Raw genomic sequence first — 20,224 nt, forward strand, 5'->3', positions numbered from 1 at the left:
CCTTGGATATAGTTTAGCAGTAACTCAGCCTCTAACATAGACCCTTCTGCCTACATGTTTTAATGACACCCATTCTAAAACCACATATTTCTTGCTCTGCTCTGCCTCTCAACACTGGCCAGGGTGACAGCACGGGCAAGGGCAAGGCAACCCAAATGTGTGTCAGCCAGCATCTTCAGAAAAAAGGGAACTACAAGTCTTTATAGATGGTTCCCTAGAGATCACTACCTGTGAGGCTGCACCCCCACTAGCACCCTTAGCTCCTTCGACATGCTACTTGCTCACCTCTAACCAGCTAGGACTCCATTTTTCCAAGACTCAACTCAAACAGTCTTTTACAAAGCATGTCTCTTACAACCCTGCCCTCAGCTCCAGAATAGGTATAGTCTCCAGAGAGTAATAAATGAAACCGTAAGTGATAACACTTATTCAACGATAATGTTTTTGGTTTATCTGTTGTTCTCCATTGCCTCTAAAGCATAAACTCCTTAAGGGCAGAGCTATGACTCTTTCCTCTGTATCCTCAGCACTCAGCACACTGTCTCATGGAATTCTTAGTGTATGCTCAAATGACCGTGGAATGAATGAAATGACAGCCATTGGAATATATATAAATAATAAATATACCATGTGGTATAGCACTGAGTCCCAGTCTGTGAATCCACATTGGGAAGAACCTCCAGCTTGAGGGTCAAGTTTAGGACAAGTAAAACCAAATACTGCTTTTCCAGGTGTGCCATGAGCTAAAGGAAAGTACTAGAAAAGCAGTCTAGGATAAGCCCTTCACGAAGCAGGCAGAGCTGAGTCACCATTGCCTGACAATGAAGGACACGGTCAAGAAAATCCTATCTCCATGTGACCAGGATCAGGCTATTCATAACAGTTTTAGCCAGTCTGGTAGTATACCAGAGTGATACACTCCATTTAGAAAGATGCCATCCGGAAAAAAAAAAAAAAAAAAAGGATGCCAGCCAGAGCTAGAGTATATTAGGCTGTGAAATAAGTCAATCAGAGAAAGACAAATACCATATGATCTCACTCATACGTGACATTTAAGAAAGAAAACAGATGAACATATGGGAAGGAGGAAAAGAAAAAAAGGAGAGAAGGAAACAAGCCATAAGACACTCTTAACAACAGAGAACAAATTGAGGGTTGATGGAAGGAGGTTGATGGGGGATGGGCTAGATGGGTGATGGGTATTAAGGAGTGCACTTGTAATGAGCACTGGGTGTTGTATGTAAGCGATGAATCACTGAATTCTACTCCAGAAACCAATATTGCACTGTATGTTAACTCCCTACAATTTAAATAATAAAAAAACAGCAAAAAATAATAATAACAATAAAATATAATAAAGTTTCACTACTAAAAAAAATAGATGGATGCTATCCAAGAAATTTCACATAATACCCACAAATAAAATATTTCAAAATAGGCTTTCTTCTCTGAGGGACAAACATGACAGGAGAAAATGACAGGGTTTGAATAAGATGTGTGCTTAGGTTTCTTCCAGCTATGATATATTTTTTTTAAAGATTCTATATATTTATCAGAGAGAGAGAGAGAAGTAAGCAGGCAAGTAGGGTAAGTGGCAGGCAGAGGGAGAAGCAGGCTCCCCGCTGAGCAAAGGAGCCTGACACGGGACTCAATCCCAGGACCCCGGGATCACAACCCGACTGAAGGCAGATGCTTAACCACTGAGCCATCCAGGCATCCCCAGCTTTGACATTCTAAGAGGCTGAAAAGAAGTCATTATGGCACAGTGACCACTCTTATCTTTCATTAGAAAAGTACACTAAGGAAACAATTCCTACCCTTCATCGGCAATTTTAAGTTTATCTTCGTCTGAAGAATCATCACTTGATGATATTATGGCTTTCGATTTTATTTTGCCCTTCATTGAAGGAGGCAGACGTTCTGGCTTGGGCTAAAGAAAGAAGACCAAACATAACAGATTATTCAAGACTTTTAGGTTACATTAGGACATCCTGTTAACTAAGTTTGCAGTGTAATGATAACAATCAAATAGCAACAAATACACTTCAAAAAGAAGCATTTGTGCTTGAAGAAACTGTAGGGAAAGAATGTATTCTGGTACAGTGTAGCCCCTCCTGCCTACGACGGGAATGAAAACCACAGTATTATAAACTTACAGCCTTCTTCTTCTCCGCTCTCGGGGTACGGCGCTTTTTCGGTTTTGGGCCATTTTCTGTTTCATCATCATCAGATCCTTCTTCTCCCTTTGGAGGTCTTACATAGTGGACAAGAGAAAGTCTGTCAAGATCCACTCATACATAGAAAGCCTAAGACTACTTTGTCATCAACATATATTCATTTTGAACACTACTCAGAGTAGATACCCTCTTCAACCATACTGTCCACTCCTCAAGAGCAGAGGCCCTAATTTACAACTGCTACACACAGTTCAGGAATCTGCAAAAACCATGGATTTACGTGATGTCTACCAAATAATTATGTCTCTGTTAAGTCCTCTTATTAATCTAAGATAAGCTTGAATCTTGTACTTGGTGGAGGCACAGAGACTGTGACAGAAGACCCAGGCCTCAGACCTTACATCCTTCCTCTCCTTTCTTCCCAGCTACTCATTCCAGGCCTACTAATGTCCTATCATAGCTTCCATCCCACAGGTCTGTGTCTGAATGAATTCATTAGGTTCTCCCCCAAGGAAAGGCAGCCAAGGACTGGGAAGAACAGCCTTGCTAAGACAGCTGACTGGAGATTCCTGGACGAGAGACGAACAGGACAGCTCAGGGGCACCTCAAGGTGACAGACGGGCAGGATACCACTTATCTTAACAGCAAATGGGAAGGGGAAGATTCACAGGCAAATTCTAATACAAGAAAGATTCAGAAGGTGAAAGGTCATTTGTCACCTTTGTAAGGCCCTTCACAACACACTAATAATACCTTCTCCTCTTTTTCTTCTTTCTCTCACCACCCTCCTCTTCTTCGCCTTCTTGTTCACTACCACTGCCCTTTCTTCTCTTCTTCTTTTTGGATATAGGCAGGTCATCATCCGTATCATCATTGACAAATTCGTCAAACTCTCCTCCCTTTTTAGAACGCTGAAAACCAAACAAGACTACAATCAGTTTTCTCCTAGCTGGTGGAATGAGGCCAGATCCTATCAGTCATTTGACAAATGAAGGATCTTTTTTTTTTTTTTTTTTCTTTTATAAAGTCCAAAGGAAGGGGTGCTTGATGAGGCCCAATGTTAAAGACTTCTAATTAGGATGAATCACCCTAATGTCAAAAATCATCAGCTACCTAGGCCACTACAAGGTACAGCATATGGGACCGACATTGGAATGCATTTCTAAATACTGGATACCACTGAAAACACCGTGCTGGAAGACTGTCTCTTAACAAAGGAGGAAGTCAAACTTAAGAACCAAGCACTGTTTAAATACAGCCGATTATATTTACTTCTGAGAGTCAAATGACAGGGACTGGGGCCATCAGTATTAGCAGGAGTTCTATCTTACCCGTCCACCACCACCACCTCTTTTCTTTTCTTTTGTTGCTTCAGTCTCTCCAGTAAACATAAGAATGTTTTTGGTCTTCTCTACATACTGGGCCCGCTGTTCCAAAAGTTTCTTTTGCTCTTCCTTTTCTCTGAGACGTTTCTCTTCCTATGAGGAAAAAAGAGTAGAAAAAAACTATCAAAATGTTCTGTTGACAAAATATCATGACTACCATCAGAACAACTTCTTTTTTAGCATACAACGGGCATGTATGCACATAATTCTTTAGTTCTAGTATAACTGAAAACACAACAAATACCTGTTCTTTAAGAAGTTTCTGCCTTAACAGTTCCTTTTCTTGCTCTTGTTTGGCCCGTAACTCCCTTTCTTCTTCATCTTGTTTACGTGCCCGAGCCACATGGTACTGGGCCTGGCTCAACAAGTCAGAGCACTGCCTATAACATTGTAGATATAGAGAAACATGAATGCAGTTAGTCCACTTTTTGTTCAAAACCTCAGAACATCTGTTTTCCTTACACAAACTGTAAAGTCTGAAGCAAGATCATTAGTTGATATCTAAGAGATATTTTAATTAGCAAAATTAACTTAGTTTCTCAAAAGTCAATACTGTCAAACTACAGTAACTTTCCAAATTATAAGTGTCCTCTCCAAGCACAGATGTAAAGATTTTCAACATTATCTTCACATGGGACTCAAAGAACCAGAATAGATAGAAAAGTATTTTCTCCATACAACTTAAATACTTGTACTACACTGATTTTGTCATATTCCCTGGAAGGGCTCTCAGAAAAAAGCCTTGTATCAGGCTGGGGAGATGCACAGGAGTGGGAAACACTGACCCCTGGAAGGCCACCCAGTGCACATAGGTACCACATTGCCTCACCCAGTCACCTGCCATAAGTAGTAACATTACCTGGCTTCTGTAGCAGCAAGGGCCAAATCGAATCTCATTTTATCTCCCACTTTACTCAAGTAACTGAAATATCTAAATGGAATGAGAAAATAAAACAGTTCATTTAAAAAAAAATTCTAATGAAATAGGCCCTTTACATTTTTAATCCACTCTATAAAAATAGTCTGAGACTAGGTTTATATATTGACTGACTTACATGAACCTAACGGATACATGAAAGGCTATCATTTCAATAAAATTATATATGAAACACACTGAGAAAAAGACTCATCAATAACACTCAATATGTTTAATAAAAAAAAGTTCACAAAGTTAAGTACTCATATTAATATCATCAATAAATTCATAAATAACCAAAAATAACCTCAAGCAACAAAGATTTACTAAACACTGTATTTACTAAATATGTCAGCATGGAGGTTAGGAGGTGTAGGCCATGAAGACAGAACCAATGTATCAGGCAAGGCAAGAAATGCTTATGTAAGAACTTAATTATAGTTGGACAAAACCTGAAGAGATGTCAGGCTTTGATTTCACCACATACTGAAATTACCAAATAAATCCTATACATAAATTTAGAGCTAAGATGAATAAACCTATTCAATATTTAAGAGGCCAGGCCTTAATAATCTTAGCCCAATGAAAATTAATATCCCATGAAAGACATAACAGTATTAAGTAATAAAACCAACATAAGTGGAGTCTAAAAATTTCAATTGTGTAAAATGCTGGGTCATTTTATTGTCAGATTATGAAAATCTAGGGCAAGCTTGCAAAGCTAGCCAACTAGTTCTAGGGGAGGCTACAGGATCTAAATCTGGCAGGATCTTGGCCACAGTTTGGCGCCACCTGGTGGCAACTGTCCACTTTGGCTTAAAAATCACTGGAAGGGTTCTTAATAAAAAAGATTCTCTTGAAGGAAGTGATTTTCAGCACCTTTTGAGACAAATGGATTTACAGAAACAAAGCATTTCAAAAGTTGTTTCCACAAAATCTTTACCTATGTGCAAGCTCCAGTTCTTTCACAGCATTAAGTACTTCCTTCAGATTACTCTTTTCATCCTTTAGAACAGAGGTAGCTAATCTTTGCAGGACCAAGGCCACATTAAACATAAGTACTGTATCACTGGGTGCCACATGTCTAGCCTATAAATAAGAAACAAAACAACAACAACAAAAAAAAAAAAAAAAGAAAAAAAAAAAGAAAAAAAACAAATATTTCATATAATCTAATAACATGAAAAAGATTTTAGCCAAATGGATTGTTAGGTACATGAACATGCATGAAATAGAATTAAAAAAAAAAATACAATGCAGTAGAGAATTACATGAGAAAAACGAGTTTTCCTTTTTACCTTTAGCAAAGTCTGTTTGCATTCCTGTAACTTGCCACACTTGAAGAGGGCCCGGGCCAAATATAGCACAACTTCCGTGTTCTGATGCTTATAGAACTTTCTGAGGCAGTTTTCATACTATAATAAAAGAAAAAGTCAGATAAAATACAATAGGGATTAAACGACATTGTTATCATGTAACAAGATTTTAAGCGATTTTAAAAGGTGTTTTACCCTTTGAATGGTTAATTTTAAAGAATAATTTGAGAATGATTTTTGACATTCACCAGGATACATTTCTACAACATGAAAATCTAATTCAAAAAAATCCCCCAAGACTAGATACTCAAAATAGTTTTTCCATTTGAAACTCAGACCAGCACTGAAAGGATAAATAGACTGGATGGCCTTTTTTATCTCTCTCTAGCAATGCTATCCAGAATCAGCTTATTGACAACTTATTAAAAGTCACACACCTTACTCCTTTGGGATATATTCTCTACCATCCTTCTTTAGGATCAGTGGAACCTACTGGCAATGAGCATGTGAATCTCACAGTTCTGGTTAACTTTTTTTTTTTTTTTAATTTTTTTTTTAATTTTCATTTATTTATGATAGTCACAGAGAGAGAGAGAGAGGCGCAGAGACACAGGCAGAGGGAGAAGCAGGCTCCATGCACCGGGAGCCCGACGTGGGATTCGATCCCGGGTCTCCAGGATAGCGCCCTGGGCCAAAGGCAGGCGCCAAACCGCTGCGCCACCCAGGGATCCCGTCTGGTTAACTTCTTGGTAAAACCAACATATAACAACACTAGTGCCAATTTTGTCATGAATACTCTACTTTTTGACCATGGAACCTATCTTGTCATCGGTGAGATCTTTTTCATGGAAGGTAGTTAGAGTTTCCCCTTGAGTATCCCTAGTAATCAATTTGCATTTTTTAAAGGCCACATTATCATTTGGCAGATCAGGAAGGCCCACCTCCAAAAACAACCTGAGCTACCATATGCAGTCTGGATTCCATAAATCCTTCTAACTAGTACCTTTCAAATATATGATTTTGGTAATACCCACCCTTCCTAGAAAATAGGTTAGCCACTTCCAGGAACCTGGACGGACTGCAATTGTCTTGTACTTCCGCTAAGAACCTTGTTTTTCCCGACCATACTAATTTCCCATAGAGTCTAAGAACTGCTTTACTTTCTAATATGCTATAGATGCTAAATATCATTTTTTAAAAGATTTTAAACTCACGACACTGAGATCTACCAACTGAGACAACCAGGCACTCCTAGATGCTAAATATGACTTTATTCTACTGCAAATTCAAGCACTCCACAAATAGGAAAAGCCTAACAAAATTCTATAGTGATGAAAACTAATCCCCATGGAGTTTTTTCTTTCTTTCCAAAATGTCATTTAACCTTTCTGAAACTCAGTTCTCCCATCGAAGAAAGATGAGTCTAAGACAAGCAAACAAATATTAAATCCTCCTATCTTCTGGGTACTTACTGATATACTAGGCATGTTTGTGCCAAGTATGGTATCCAGTACTTTTCATACTGGATCCTCACACAATTCTGTGAGTTTATGATCTCCATTTTATAAATGGGGAAAATGGATCAGAGAGGATATCCCTTGCCCAAGGCATGCGGTTAAGGGTGAACCAGGACTCATGTCTCTAGACACTGAAGATTGGCCTTAACATTATACGATTATAAGTCTCTGAATAGACACAGTACCACAAGAGATAGCACCCAGTTCCATGACAGGGCCAGAATAGTTAAGAAAACATTTGTTCAACAATGAACATAATACAAAAATATCTTGAAAGATATTACCATCTGAACGGCACTAATATATTGCTTCTGTTCCACGTAGATGTGTGCTAGGTTTAACCACACATCACTGATATCTGCTGTTGCTTCTCTTACTTGGGCAAATACATCACGAGCTTCACGAAAATATCCTTTGTGGGCCAAAACAGCTCCTAAAATTATAAAAAGGTTCACATTTGAGAATTTTCTAATTGTAGCCAGAAAAACTAAAAGTCCTATTTTAGAACAACTATATTTATTAGTTTTAGGGAGAAATTACAATCTACAAACATTCCTTTGAAAGCACTTATTTCACAAATCACTAGGGATTTGTCTTTACCTATGCCATTAGCAGCATACAGATTCTTTGCATCATTTCGGAGTACTTGTTTATAGATGGCCAGAGCACGATCTTGATGACGTTTTTCCTATAAAAAGAAAAAAACATTATAGAACAAAATTCAAACAGGAATAAAGTGCCAGTTTTGTTTTAAAGAGACAAAAAAGAAGAGAGAGACAAAAAGAAGATACCTTTTCTCGATCTCGGGTGGGCTGATGCAAAGTTTGGAGCCAGACGTTGCCAAGAGCTAGCATAGAGTAAGTATCACTCTGCGTAGATGGTTGTTTTAATATCCTCTCAAATTTCTTCTGTCCTGGACCCCATTCTTGTTTTGCTAAATGAAGGTTACCAATCAAAGACCAAGCGTCTGGATGGTCCTGAAACACACATATGTAAAGAAGCAAAATCTGTAATTTGGATTCAGAGACATCAATCACCTTTCTATGATAGCTGATTACTGAAGTTTACAAGCTACATTTACAAATTCAGAGGGGAGATGGATTTATGAATTGTAAAATCAATTTAGTGTGTAATTATCAATGTAAGAAATCCAACAGAATGGAATATAGGGTTATCAGTGTATAGCACATAGCAACAGCACATAAAAATGTGCAAAACTTTCACTTCAGTTGTTTGTATACACAAACAACTATACTAGGCTATGATGTAAAATCTATTTCTGTGGGCCACAGTCAAAAAGTTTAGATGACTTCTGCACTCTAGTATCTTTAACAAGTAAAAATAAAACAGAGATGTCAAGATATTAGAAATACGAGACTTTAAAATGAAAAAAAAAATAAAATGAAAAAAATGATTTACTAGGGAAAAAAAGGTGAGAAAATTTTTTTTCAAACCTAAGAGTTAATACTACCAACCTGATTGATCTGAAGAGCTTCCTTAAACCAATCTGAAGCCTCATAAAAATTTCCTTTATCTCTAGCCATAGCTCCCAGGCGCAGATAGCCTGAAAATACACATTTAAAAGTTCTTACATTTAAGGTATTAGCTATAAAAGATCTTAACTTCCAAGTCATACTTTTGAAATGACTGTATTTTAATACATTCATACGATGAACAGAAAAATCCCACAGGTGAAAAAATACTGAGCACCCATTAAACTAATTAATAATTTAATAATAATCTAACAAAAGAGCAACTCTGTCACCCTCAAGTCTGTTTGAAATCTCAGATTTCTCTCTGCCACTGTATTCCCGATGCTAGCACCCCAGTCCAAGTTCTTATCTCCACCAAAGATATTTAAAAAGCTTGCAGCTGTTCTATTTCCAGTTTCTTTCTGATGCACAGTACTGTCACTGCTTGTCATATGGCAAAACAGTGAAAGCATGGACCACTAGTTAGAAAAGCTTGCAGCTGTTCTATTTCCAGTTTCTTTCTGATGCACAGTACTGTCACTGCTTGTCATATGGCAAAACAGTGAAAGCATGGATTACTAGTTAGAAAATCTGGACTCTAACTGTGGGCTTCCACTTAAAGAATAGTAAGAAAGTGTCACACAAATTTAAGTTGTTATTTTCTCCAGAAAATGTCACTCTCCTTAGGCAATTAATAATGGCTTCCTATATCTATCAAACCAATTCAAGTTCAGCCTGGCATTCAATTAAAATCTTATTTATTTTAAATCACTTTTGCATCCATAACAGCGTGATGGGAGGCAAGTTAATAGCTTCTGATATAACCCGAGTCAAAATATCATAGCTTCAAGTTCTTTTAAGGGGAGTATATTATTGTCAATTATTTTTAATTAAAAAAACTTCCCAAATTTTATAATGGCTAGTGTGTAAAAATTCAAGGCAGGACATTTTAGTAATAGTTATTTCAAAGTAAGACAGTGTTCTTTCTTACTGTTATAAACACTGCAAAAATGTTAATATGAAATAAGAGCAGGTGCATCAGAAAGGTACATCTATCATCAAGTAAGTCAAGGAGTTGTTCAAAGTCTAATAAAGGTAGCTGACCCACTGAGGTTGGCTCACCTCATGAAATATATGGTTCAACTTGTTTTGTTTCTTTTATTTTCTACCATAAATTTAAGTAAAGCTGCATTGCTTTTTTTTTAAGGCCATAAATTTGGTTTGAAGGAAAGGGGGACATTATAACCTTCACATTTTTTAACTACTGGTTCAAAGAAAGATTTTTTTTCAGGCTAAATTTTTGCTACTGTTGTGGGAATTTTAATTCATAAAAAAAAAAGCTTTATGGGCAGCCCAGGTGGCTCAGCAGTTTAGCGCTGCCTTCAGACCAGGGCATGATCCTGGAGACCCGGGACCGAGTCCCATGTCGGGCTCCCTGCATGGAGCCTGCTTCTCCCTCTGCCTGTGTCTCTGCCTTTCTCTTTCTGTATCTCTCACGAATAAATAAATAAAATCATATATATATATATATATAAGTTTACAATTCTTACAGTCAACATAATTAGGATGTTCCCGTAAGATGTTTTTATAGAGTTTTTCTGCTTCATGGAATTCACACATTGCCTCATACAGCCTGGCTAAATTGTATGATGTCGTAACAGAAATGGCATTATAATAGTGTTCATCATGCTCAGCTTCTGCCTTTGCACGATCCAATGATGCCAAAAAATATTTCTGTAAGAAAAGAAAATTACATTGTTAAAAAACAATTGATACATCTCAAATAGTGTGCATTAAACCTGATAGTACATAAGAAGGGATTATTTCCAGTTCCCTACCTTTGCCTCCCCTAGATTTCCAAGTCTAAAATGGAGGGCACCCACATTATTCAGAATCTCTGGCGGGACATCGGCCTGCACTTTCTCCTGAAGGATACGTGTAGCTGTTCCATAGGCTGAGAGGGCACCCTGTATTTTTCATAGTGGAGACAATAAGGTGTAAGTGAAAATGAAAGGGAGAAACACTACACCATGCTTTCAAAACACACATTAGGTAGGAGACCAAAAATATTGCTAAAATACCTGTATATCAGTCTGTTCTAAGATTTGTGCCAATTCAATCCAAGCTTCAACATCATCAGGATACTGTTCTGTGACCTTCTTCAAATGGCCCTGAGATAACAGAGATCATTAAGTTGAAGCAGGCTTAATCTAGAAACTACAGGCTGTCAAAGTAAAAATTGGTAGCTACTCTACCTTGTTTAATACGTCAACTGTTCGTTATTTCAACTGGAACAAGCCCGGCTAACAAAACTGCTTCCATCATATCTCTACTAGCAATAACAAGAATGAGGCATGACAGTCTAGTGATCACTAACAGAAAATGGCTACAATTTTTTAAAATGTACCTTGGCAATATCTCTTTTTTCTTGATCTTCTGAGGCAGCATATAGCGATCCAAGAATTTTCATAGTTTCATAATTATTAGGATAAGCTTTCAAAACTTTCTCAAAGCACTGAGATGCATTTTCTTTGTCACCTCGATAAATGTACATTTGTCCCAAACCAAAAAATGGCAGCACAAAAGAGGATGAGGCAAACTGTGTGGCTTGATAGTAGTACTGGAAAGCTTGGTCATAATCTTCCTAAAAAATGAAAATAAAACAAGGTCAACAGTATGTACAAAAGTTTTTCTTCTTTGTGACATACGAAAATTTTTTAAAAACTTGAAAAACTATCAAACAAAAGAAGTAGATATTTAGAGATTTAAAATGATTGTACCTGAACGTGGAATGATCTAGCCAGCTGATAGCAACTTTCTGCTTGCATAGCCTCCACTTCTGTATTATGGAATGCATGGAGAGCCAAGTGCTGGACTTTACTATAATCCTGAACAATGAGATCCAGAAATTGAGTAAATTCAAACAACTCTAACAGTCTCAATCATAAGGCTCACATAAGGCTCAAATTTCATTTTTAAAATGTGTTCACTGAATTAATAATAACAGTGTTGTATCCAGAATTAAGAATCATTTTTCTCATTCCCCTTGCAGATAAATTCATTTACCTAGAGCTTAACATCTACTCAACACATCTATTGCTTTATTTAATCCTGTAACAATCCTTTGAGGTATCAGCACTATTTCTGTGATGAGAAAACCTAAGAGTTAAATCCCTTACTACTAGTAAAGGGAGCAGTTACAATTGACTGAGAACTATTATATACTAAGCACTGTGGTAGGTATGACACACTTATTCCAGCCTTAGTCAAAAACTCTGTGAAGAGTATCATTATCACTAAGTTATTGATGGGGAAATGGAGGCTTAAAGAAATAAAGTATGCTGTCTAAGGTGGAAAAGCTAGATTCTCAATTTAATATTTTTATGACTCTAAGGGAAATGTTCTAACATATGAGGGTGGGCAGCTTAAGTAACTGGATTTTAATTCACCTCTCTTTGAATGCATGGGTCATGACTTTCCCATTAGACCTTACTTAATTTGGATTATAGAGCTAATCTCCTGAGAGTCTGGAAGTCAGAGTTCATACATCAAGGCATAGTTTTAATAGGGATATGTTTTACCCATTTCACTAGTAACCTGGTCTGGAGCCTCTGTTTGGTCAATGCTCAGTTTCAACTTTTTTTTTTTTTTTTTAATATTAGGAATAATAGTGTGATTGCTGCTTTTTAACAGTAATTGTTTTCCATTACTTAAGTATTTAATATGCACATGACATTTAGTCATAACTGCCACTCCTCAAATCCTATGAAGTAGGTATTATTCCTGTTTTACAAGTGAGGAAATTAAAGTTTTAGAAAATTTTTTGCCCAAAGCCACATAACTATACAATGGTGGTACCTGAATTTGAACCAAGTGATTCAAACTTTATATTTCGAATTTTGTTGCACAGTCTCTTAGTTAAATTTATAGATTGTTCCCTGGGATGAGGGTAAAGGTCAAATGTTGAGTTTGGAATATACTTTAATTTTTCTATTTTTATTAGTCTTTCACTCATGACACATTTTTTAGGGAATTTCCATTTTGAAATTTAACAAAATACACTAAAGATTACCTTTTACTTTAAAACCCTCATTCAGATCTCAATTCTACCTCACATCCCAATTTTTGCCCCTAATCCCCTTTGCATTCTAGCTGCTTCTCTTTCTGATCAAAAAACCAAGCTCAATTCTCTATTCTTTCTAGAAGTCTGTGTTAATTGTTCCAGGAATCACTATAGCTCCCATCTCTAAACACACTTTATTATTTAATTACTGAAGTGTCTGGGATGTTAAGTAATAATACCTTTTCTTCCCAGCTAAATGATTCTTCTATAGGGGATGCAATGTAGTGTGGTGGGCAGAGAATTAAAATACATCTCAACTGTATTCAACTGTACTACCTGCTAGTTGAGTGAATTTTTGGCAAATGATGTTACTTAACTTTGCTGAACTTCAATTTTCTTATCTATAGAAAGTGAAATAGAAATATCCTGCCTACCTCCTAGGGCTGCTCTAATGACAAATTAAGAAAAAATACATAAGCATGCTCTGTAAACCTTCAGGATATATATTCAGTGCAAGAGGACCTCACAGTGCTGATCACATATCAGGTGCTCAGTAACACTCAAATAGATTGGCTGGCTTGATTTACATATTTCATGTATACAATATAAAAAGTTTTGAGCGGCAAGATGGCGGAAGAGTAGGGTCTCCAAATCACCTGTCTCCACCAAATTACCTAGAAAACCTTCAAATTATCCTGAAAATCTATGAATTCGGCCTGACAATTAAAGAGAGAACACCTGGAATGCTACAGTGAGAAGAGTTTGCTCTTCTATCAAGGTAGGAAGACCTTGATAAAAAAAGAAATAAAAAGAAAAAGAAATAAAGAAACAAAGGCCTCCAAGGGGGAGGGGCCCCGCGAGGAGCCGGGCTGAGGCCGGGGCGAGTGTCCCCAGGACAGGAGAGCCCCGTCCCGGAGGAGCAGGAGCTGCACCAACCTTCCCGGGCGGAAAGGGGCTCGCAGGGAGTTGGAGCAGGACCCAGGAGGGCGAGGATGCCAGGACAGCAAGGACGCTCCTGCCCCGAGCTGAGCAGATCAGCCGCCCCGCCCCGGAGCCTCCAGGCCCTGCAGACCGAGAGCTCCGTGGTGACTGCGGGGGCTGAATCCAGGTTTCCAGAGCTGGCCCCACCACTAGGGCTGTTGCTCCTGCGGCCTCACGGGGTAAACAACCCCCACTGAGCCCTGCACCAGGCGGGGGCAGAGCAGCTCCCCCAAGTGCTAACACCTGAAAATCAGCACAGCAGGCCCCTCCCCCAGAAGACCAGCTAGACTGACTGACAACTTACAGGGGAAGCCAAGGGACTTAAAGTACACAGAATCAGAAGATACTCCCCCGTGGTTCTTTTTTTTGTTTTGTTTTGCTTTTTGATTTGTTTCCTTCCCCCAACCCCTTTTTTCTCCTTTCTTTCTTTTTCTTTCTCTTTTTCTTTTTTTTCTGTTTTTTTTTCTTCCTTTTTTTTCTCTTTCTCTTTTCTTTCCTTCTTTCTCTCCTCTCTTTTTCTCCTTTTCCCAATACAACTTGCTTTTGGCCACTCTGCACTGAGCAAAATGACTAGAAGGAAAACCTCACCTCAAAAGAAAGAATCAGAAACAGTCCTCTCTCCCACAGAGTTACAAAATCTGGATTACAATTCAATGTCAGAAAGCCAATTCAGAAGCACTATTATACAGCTACTGGTGGCTCTAGAAAAAAGCATAAAGGACTCAAGAGACTTCATGACTGCAGAATTTAGAGCTAATCAGGCAGAAATTAAAAATCAATTGAATGAGATGCAATCCAAACTAGAAGTCCTAACGATGAGGGTCAACGAGGTGGAAGAACGACTGAGTGACATAGAAGACAAGTTGATAGCAAAGAGGGAAACTGAGGAAAAAAGAGACAAACAATTAAAAGACCATGAAGATAGATTAAGGGAAATAAACGACAGCCTGAGGAAGAAAAACCTACGTTTAATTGGTATTCCCGAGGGTGCCGAAAGGGACAGAGGGCCAGAATATGTATTTGAACAAATTCTAGCTGAAAACTTTCCTAATCTGGGAAGGGAAACAGGCATTCAGATCCAGGAAATAGAGAGATCCCCCCCTAAAATCAATAAAAACCGTTCAACACCTCGACATTTAATAGTGAAGCTTGCAAATTCCAAAGATAAAGAGAAGATAATTAAAGCAGCAAGAGACAAGAAATCCCTGACTTTTATGGGGAGGAGTATTAGGGTAACAGCAGACCTCTCCACAGAGACCTGGCAGGCCAGAAAGGGCTGGCAGGATATATTCAGGGTCCTAAATGAGAAGAACATGCAACCAAGAATACTTTATCCAGCAAGGCTCTCATTCAAAATAGAAGGAGAGATAAAGAGCTTCCAAGACAGGCAGCAGCTGAAAGAATATGTGACCTCCAAACCAGCTCTGCAAGAAATTTTAAGGGGGACTCTTAAAATTCCCCTTTAAGAAGTTCAGTGGAACATTCCACAAAAACAAGGACTGAATAGTTATCATGATGACACTAAATTCATATCTCTCAATAGTAACTCTGAATGTGAACGGGCTTAATGACCCCATCAAAAGGCGCAGGGTTTCAGACTGGATAAAAAAGCAGGACCCATCTATTTGCTGTCTACAAGAGACTCATTTTAGACAGAAGGACACCTACAGCCTGAAAATAAAAGGTTGGAGAACCATTTACCATTCGAATGGTCCTCAAAAGAAAGCAGGGGTAGCCATCCTTATATCAGATAAACTAAAATTTACCCCAAAGACTGTAGTGAGAGATGAAGAGGGACACTATATCATACTTAAAGGATCTATTCAACAAGAGGACTTAACAATCCTCAATATATATGCCCCGAATGTGGGAGCTGCCAAATATATAAATCAATTATTAACCAAAGTGAAGAAATACTTAGATAACAATACACTTATACTTGGTGACTTCAACCTAGCTCTTTCTATACTCGATAGGTCTTCTAAGCACAACATCTCCAAAGAAACGAGAGCTTTAAATGATACACTGGACCAGATGGATCTCACAGATATCTACAGAACTTTACATCCAAACTCAACTGAATACACATTCTTCTCAAGTGCACATGGAACTTTCTCCAGAATAGACCACATATTGGGTCACAAATCGGGTCTGAACCAATACCAAAAGATTGAGATCGTCCCCTGCATATTTTCAGACCATAATGCCTTGAAATTGGAACTAAATCACAACAAGAAGTTTGGAAGGACCTCAAACACGTGGAGGTTAAGGACCATCCTGCTAAAAGATGAAAGGGTCAACCAGGAAATTAAGGAAGAATTAAAAAGATTCATGGAAACTAATGAGAATGAAGATACAACCATCCAAAATCTTTGGGATGCAGCAAAAGCAGTCCTAAGGGGGAAATACATCGCAATACAAACATCCATTCAAAAACTGGAAAGAACTCAAATACAAAAGCTAACCTTAAACATAAAGGAGCTAGAGAAAAAACAGCAAATAGATCCTACACCCAAGAGAAGAAGGGAGTTAATAAAGATTCGAGCAGAACTCAACGAAATCGAGACCAGAAGAACTGTGGAACAGATCAACAGAACCAGGAGTAGGTTCTTTGAAAGAATTAATAAGATAGATAAACCATTAGCCAGCCTTATTAAAAAGAAGAGAGAGAAGACTCAAATTAATAAAATCATGAATGAGAAAGGAGAGATCACTACCAACACCAAGGAAATACAAACGATTTTAAAAACATATTATGAACAGCTATACGCCAATAAATTAGGCAATCTAGGAGAAATGGACGCATTCCCGGAAAGCCACAAACTACCAAAACTGGAACAGGAAGAAATAGAAAACCTGAACAGGCCAATAACCAGGGAGGAAATTGAAGCAGTCATCAAAAACCTCCCAAGACACAAGAGTCCAGGGCCAGATGGCTTCCCAGGGGAATTTTATCAAACGTTTAAAGAAGAAACCATACCTATTCTCCTAAAGCTGTTTGGAAAGATAGAAAGAGATGGAGTACTTCCAAATTCGTTCTATGAGGCCAGCATCACCTTAATTCCAAAACCAGACAAAGACCCCACCAAAAAGGAGAATTACAGACCAATATCCCTGATGAACATGGATGCAAAAATTCTCAACAAGATACTGGCCAATAGGATCCAACAATACATTAAGAAAATTATTCACCATGACCAAGTAGGATTTATCCCTGGGACACAAGGCTGGTTCAACACCCGTAAAACAATCAATGTGATTCATCATATCAGCAAGAGAAAAACCAAGAACCATATGATCCTCTCATTAGATGCAGAGAAAGCATTTGACAAAATACAGCATCCATTTCTAATCAAAACTCTTCAGAGTGTAGGGATAGAGGGAACATTCCTCGACATCTTAAAAGCCATCTATGAAAAGCCCACAGCAAATATCATTCTCAATGGGGAAGCACTGGGAGCCTTTCCCCTAAGATCAGGAACAAGACAGGGATGTCCACTCTCACCACTGCTGTTCAACATAGTACTGGAAGTCCTAGCCTCAGCAATCAGACAACAAAAAGACATTAAAGGCATTCAAATTGGCAAAGAAGAAGTCAAACTCTCCCTCTTCGCCGATGACATGATACTCTACATAGAAAATAGAAAACCCAAAAGTCCCCACCCCAAGATTGCTAGAACTCATACAGCAATTCGGTAGTGTGGCAGGATACAAAATCAATGCCCAGAAATCAGTGGCATTTCTATACACTAACAATGAGACTGAAGAAACAGAAATTAAGGAGTCAATCCCATTTACAATTGCACCCCAAAGCATAAGATACCTAGGAATAAACCTAACCAAAGATGTAAAGGATCTATACCCTCAAAACCATAGAACACTTCTGAAAGAAATTGAGGAAGACACAAAGAGATGGAAAAATATTCCATGCTCATGGATTGGCAGAATTAATATTGTGAAAATGTCAATGTTACCCAGGGCAATATACACATTTAATGCAATCCCTATCAAAATACCGTGGACTGGGATCCCTGGGTGGCGCAGAGGTTTGGCGCCTGCCTTTGGCCCAGGGCGTGATCCTGGAGACCCGGGATCGAATCCCACATCGGGCTCCCGGTGCATGGAGCCTGCTTCTCCCTCTGCCTGTGTCTCTGCGCCTCTCTCTCTCTCTCTGTGACTATCATAAATAAATAAAAATTAAAAAAAAAAACAAAAAAAAAAAAAAACAAAATACCGTGGACTTTCTTCAGAGAGTTAGAACAAATTATTTTAAGATTTGTGTGGAATCAGAAAAGACCCCGATAGCCAGGGGAATTTTAAAAAAGTAAACCAGAGCTGGGGGCATCACAATGCCAGATTTCAGGTTGTACTACAAAGCTGTGGTCATCAAGACAGTGTGGTACTGGCACAAAAACAGACACATAGATCAGTGGAACAGAATAGAGAATCCAGAAGTGGACCCTGAACTTTATGGTCAACTAATATTCGATAAAGGAGGAAAGACTATCCATTGGAAGAAAGACAGTCTCTTCAATAAATGGTGCTGGGAAAATTGGACATCCACATGCAGAAGAATGAAACTAGACCACTCTCTTTCACCATACACAAAGATAAACTCAAAATGGATGAAAGATCTAAATGTGAGACAAGATTCCATCAAAATCCTAGAGAAGACCACAGGCAACACCCTTTTTGAACTCGGCCATAGTAACTTCTTGCAAGATACATCCACGAAGGCAGAAGAAACAAAAGCAAAAATGAACTATTGGGACTTCATCAAGATAAGAAGCTTTTGCACAGCAAAGGATACAGTCAACAAAACTAAAAGACAACCTACAGAATGGGAGAAGATATTTGCAAATGACATATCAGATAAAGGGCTAGTTTCCAAGATCTATAAAGAACTTCTTAAACTCAACACCAAAGAAACAAACAATCCAATCATGAAATGGGCAAAAGACATGAACAGAAATCTCACAGAGGAAGACATAGACATGGCCAACATGCATATGAGAAAATGCTCTGCATCACTTGCCATCAGGGAAATACAAATCAAAACCACAATGAGATACCACCTCACACCAGTGAGAATGGGGCAAATTAACAAGGCAGGAAACAACAAACGTTGGAGAGGATGCGGAGAAAAGGGAACCCTCTTACACTGTTGGTGGGAATGTGAACTGGTGCAGCCACTCTGGAAAACTGTGTGGAGGTTCCTCAAACAGTTAAAAATAGACCTGCCCTACGACCCAGCAATTGCACTGTTGGGGATTTACCCCAAAGATACAAATGCAATGAAACGCCGGGACACCTGCACCCCGATGTTTATAGCAGCAATGGCCACGATAGCCAAACTGTGGAAGGAGCCTCGGTGTCCAACGAAAGATGAATGGATAAAGAAGATGTGGTTTATGTATACAGTGGAATATTACTCAGCTATTAGAAATGACAAATACCCACCATTTGCTTCAACGTGGATGGAACTGGAGGGTATTATGCTGAGTGAAGTAAGTCAGTCGGAGAAGGACAAACATTATATGTTCTCATTCATTTGGGGAATATAAATAATAGTGAAAGGGAATATAAGGGAAGGGAGAAGAAATGTGTGGGAAATATCAGAAAGGGAGACAGAACATAAAGACTGCTAACTCTGGGAAACAAACTAGGGTGGTAGAAGGGGAGAAGGGTGGGGGGTGGGAGTGAATGGGTGACGGGCACTGGGGGTTATTCTGTATGTTAGTAAATTGAACACCAATAAAAAATAAATTAAAAAAAAATTAAAAAAAAAAGTTTTGAGCATGTTAAAAAGCAAGACTTTCTCTTCAGCAGTGGAGCGGTGACTAGCATTAAAAATTAAAAATTGAAAAAAAAATAAAAAATAAAAATTGAATAATTTTCTTTTGGTTCAAGGAAGCTTTCCTAATAGTTGTGAGCAATGATTATTAAATATGTATTCAAATATTTAGGATTATTGGTCCTTTGTCTTCTTAGTAAAAAGCATACTTGTGTAACTTTTATCTGAAACAGTAACACTTCAAGTACTTATAAGATACCTTTCCATCTTCTCCCTAAATAGTTGTCTTTTCATACTATAAAAGTTACAGCATATAAGTTCATTAGAAATCATTAGAAATGAGGAGTATGCTCCTATAGCCAGAGGGAATAAAGCATCATGGTTAATAGCTGTGTGACCTTTGGCTATTACCTTTGCTTCAATTATTCATCCACAAAATGGAGATAATATTAACTACCTCAGGATTATCTGACTGTTCTACAGATTCATGGAATGCATATTTTTTTAAGTTTTATTTAATTAAGTAATCTCTATACCTCACATGAAGCTCAAACTCACAGCCCTGAGGTCAAGAGTCACATGCTCTTCTGACTGAGCCAGACA

At 38.3% G+C, this 20,224-nt stretch overlaps 1 protein-coding gene across 1 annotated transcript in view; it reads right to left on the bottom strand.

The window, feature by feature from the left end:
* The window catches only part of CTR9 (CTR9 component of Paf1/RNA polymerase II complex), a 33,639-nt gene that overhangs the window by 1,821 nt on the left and 11,594 nt on the right, over positions 1-20,224 (bottom strand). Inside the window, exons 8-24 of the mRNA XM_077866485.1 lie at positions 11,564-11,671; positions 11,191-11,427; positions 10,865-10,954; positions 10,622-10,750; positions 10,334-10,517; positions 8,787-8,875; positions 8,103-8,288; positions 7,912-7,999; positions 7,596-7,744; positions 5,777-5,893; positions 5,422-5,567; positions 4,422-4,493; positions 3,807-3,942; positions 3,509-3,655; positions 2,931-3,088; positions 2,157-2,253; positions 1,818-1,930 (exon numbers count right to left, since the gene is read on the bottom strand). Of these exons, the coding sequence (XP_077722611.1) occupies positions 1,818-1,930; positions 2,157-2,253; positions 2,931-3,088; positions 3,509-3,655; positions 3,807-3,942; positions 4,422-4,493; positions 5,422-5,567; positions 5,777-5,893; positions 7,596-7,744; positions 7,912-7,999; positions 8,103-8,288; positions 8,787-8,875; positions 10,334-10,517; positions 10,622-10,750; positions 10,865-10,954; positions 11,191-11,427; positions 11,564-11,671 (2,246 nt within the window). The remainder of the gene's footprint in view (positions 1-1,817; positions 1,931-2,156; positions 2,254-2,930; positions 3,089-3,508; positions 3,656-3,806; positions 3,943-4,421; positions 4,494-5,421; positions 5,568-5,776; positions 5,894-7,595; positions 7,745-7,911; positions 8,000-8,102; positions 8,289-8,786; positions 8,876-10,333; positions 10,518-10,621; positions 10,751-10,864; positions 10,955-11,190; positions 11,428-11,563; positions 11,672-20,224) is intronic.

This window comes from Canis aureus, chromosome 23, assembly GCF_053574225.1.
Source record: "Canis aureus isolate CA01 chromosome 23, VMU_Caureus_v.1.0, whole genome shotgun sequence".
NCBI classification, from domain to species: domain Eukaryota; kingdom Metazoa; phylum Chordata; class Mammalia; order Carnivora; family Canidae; genus Canis; species Canis aureus.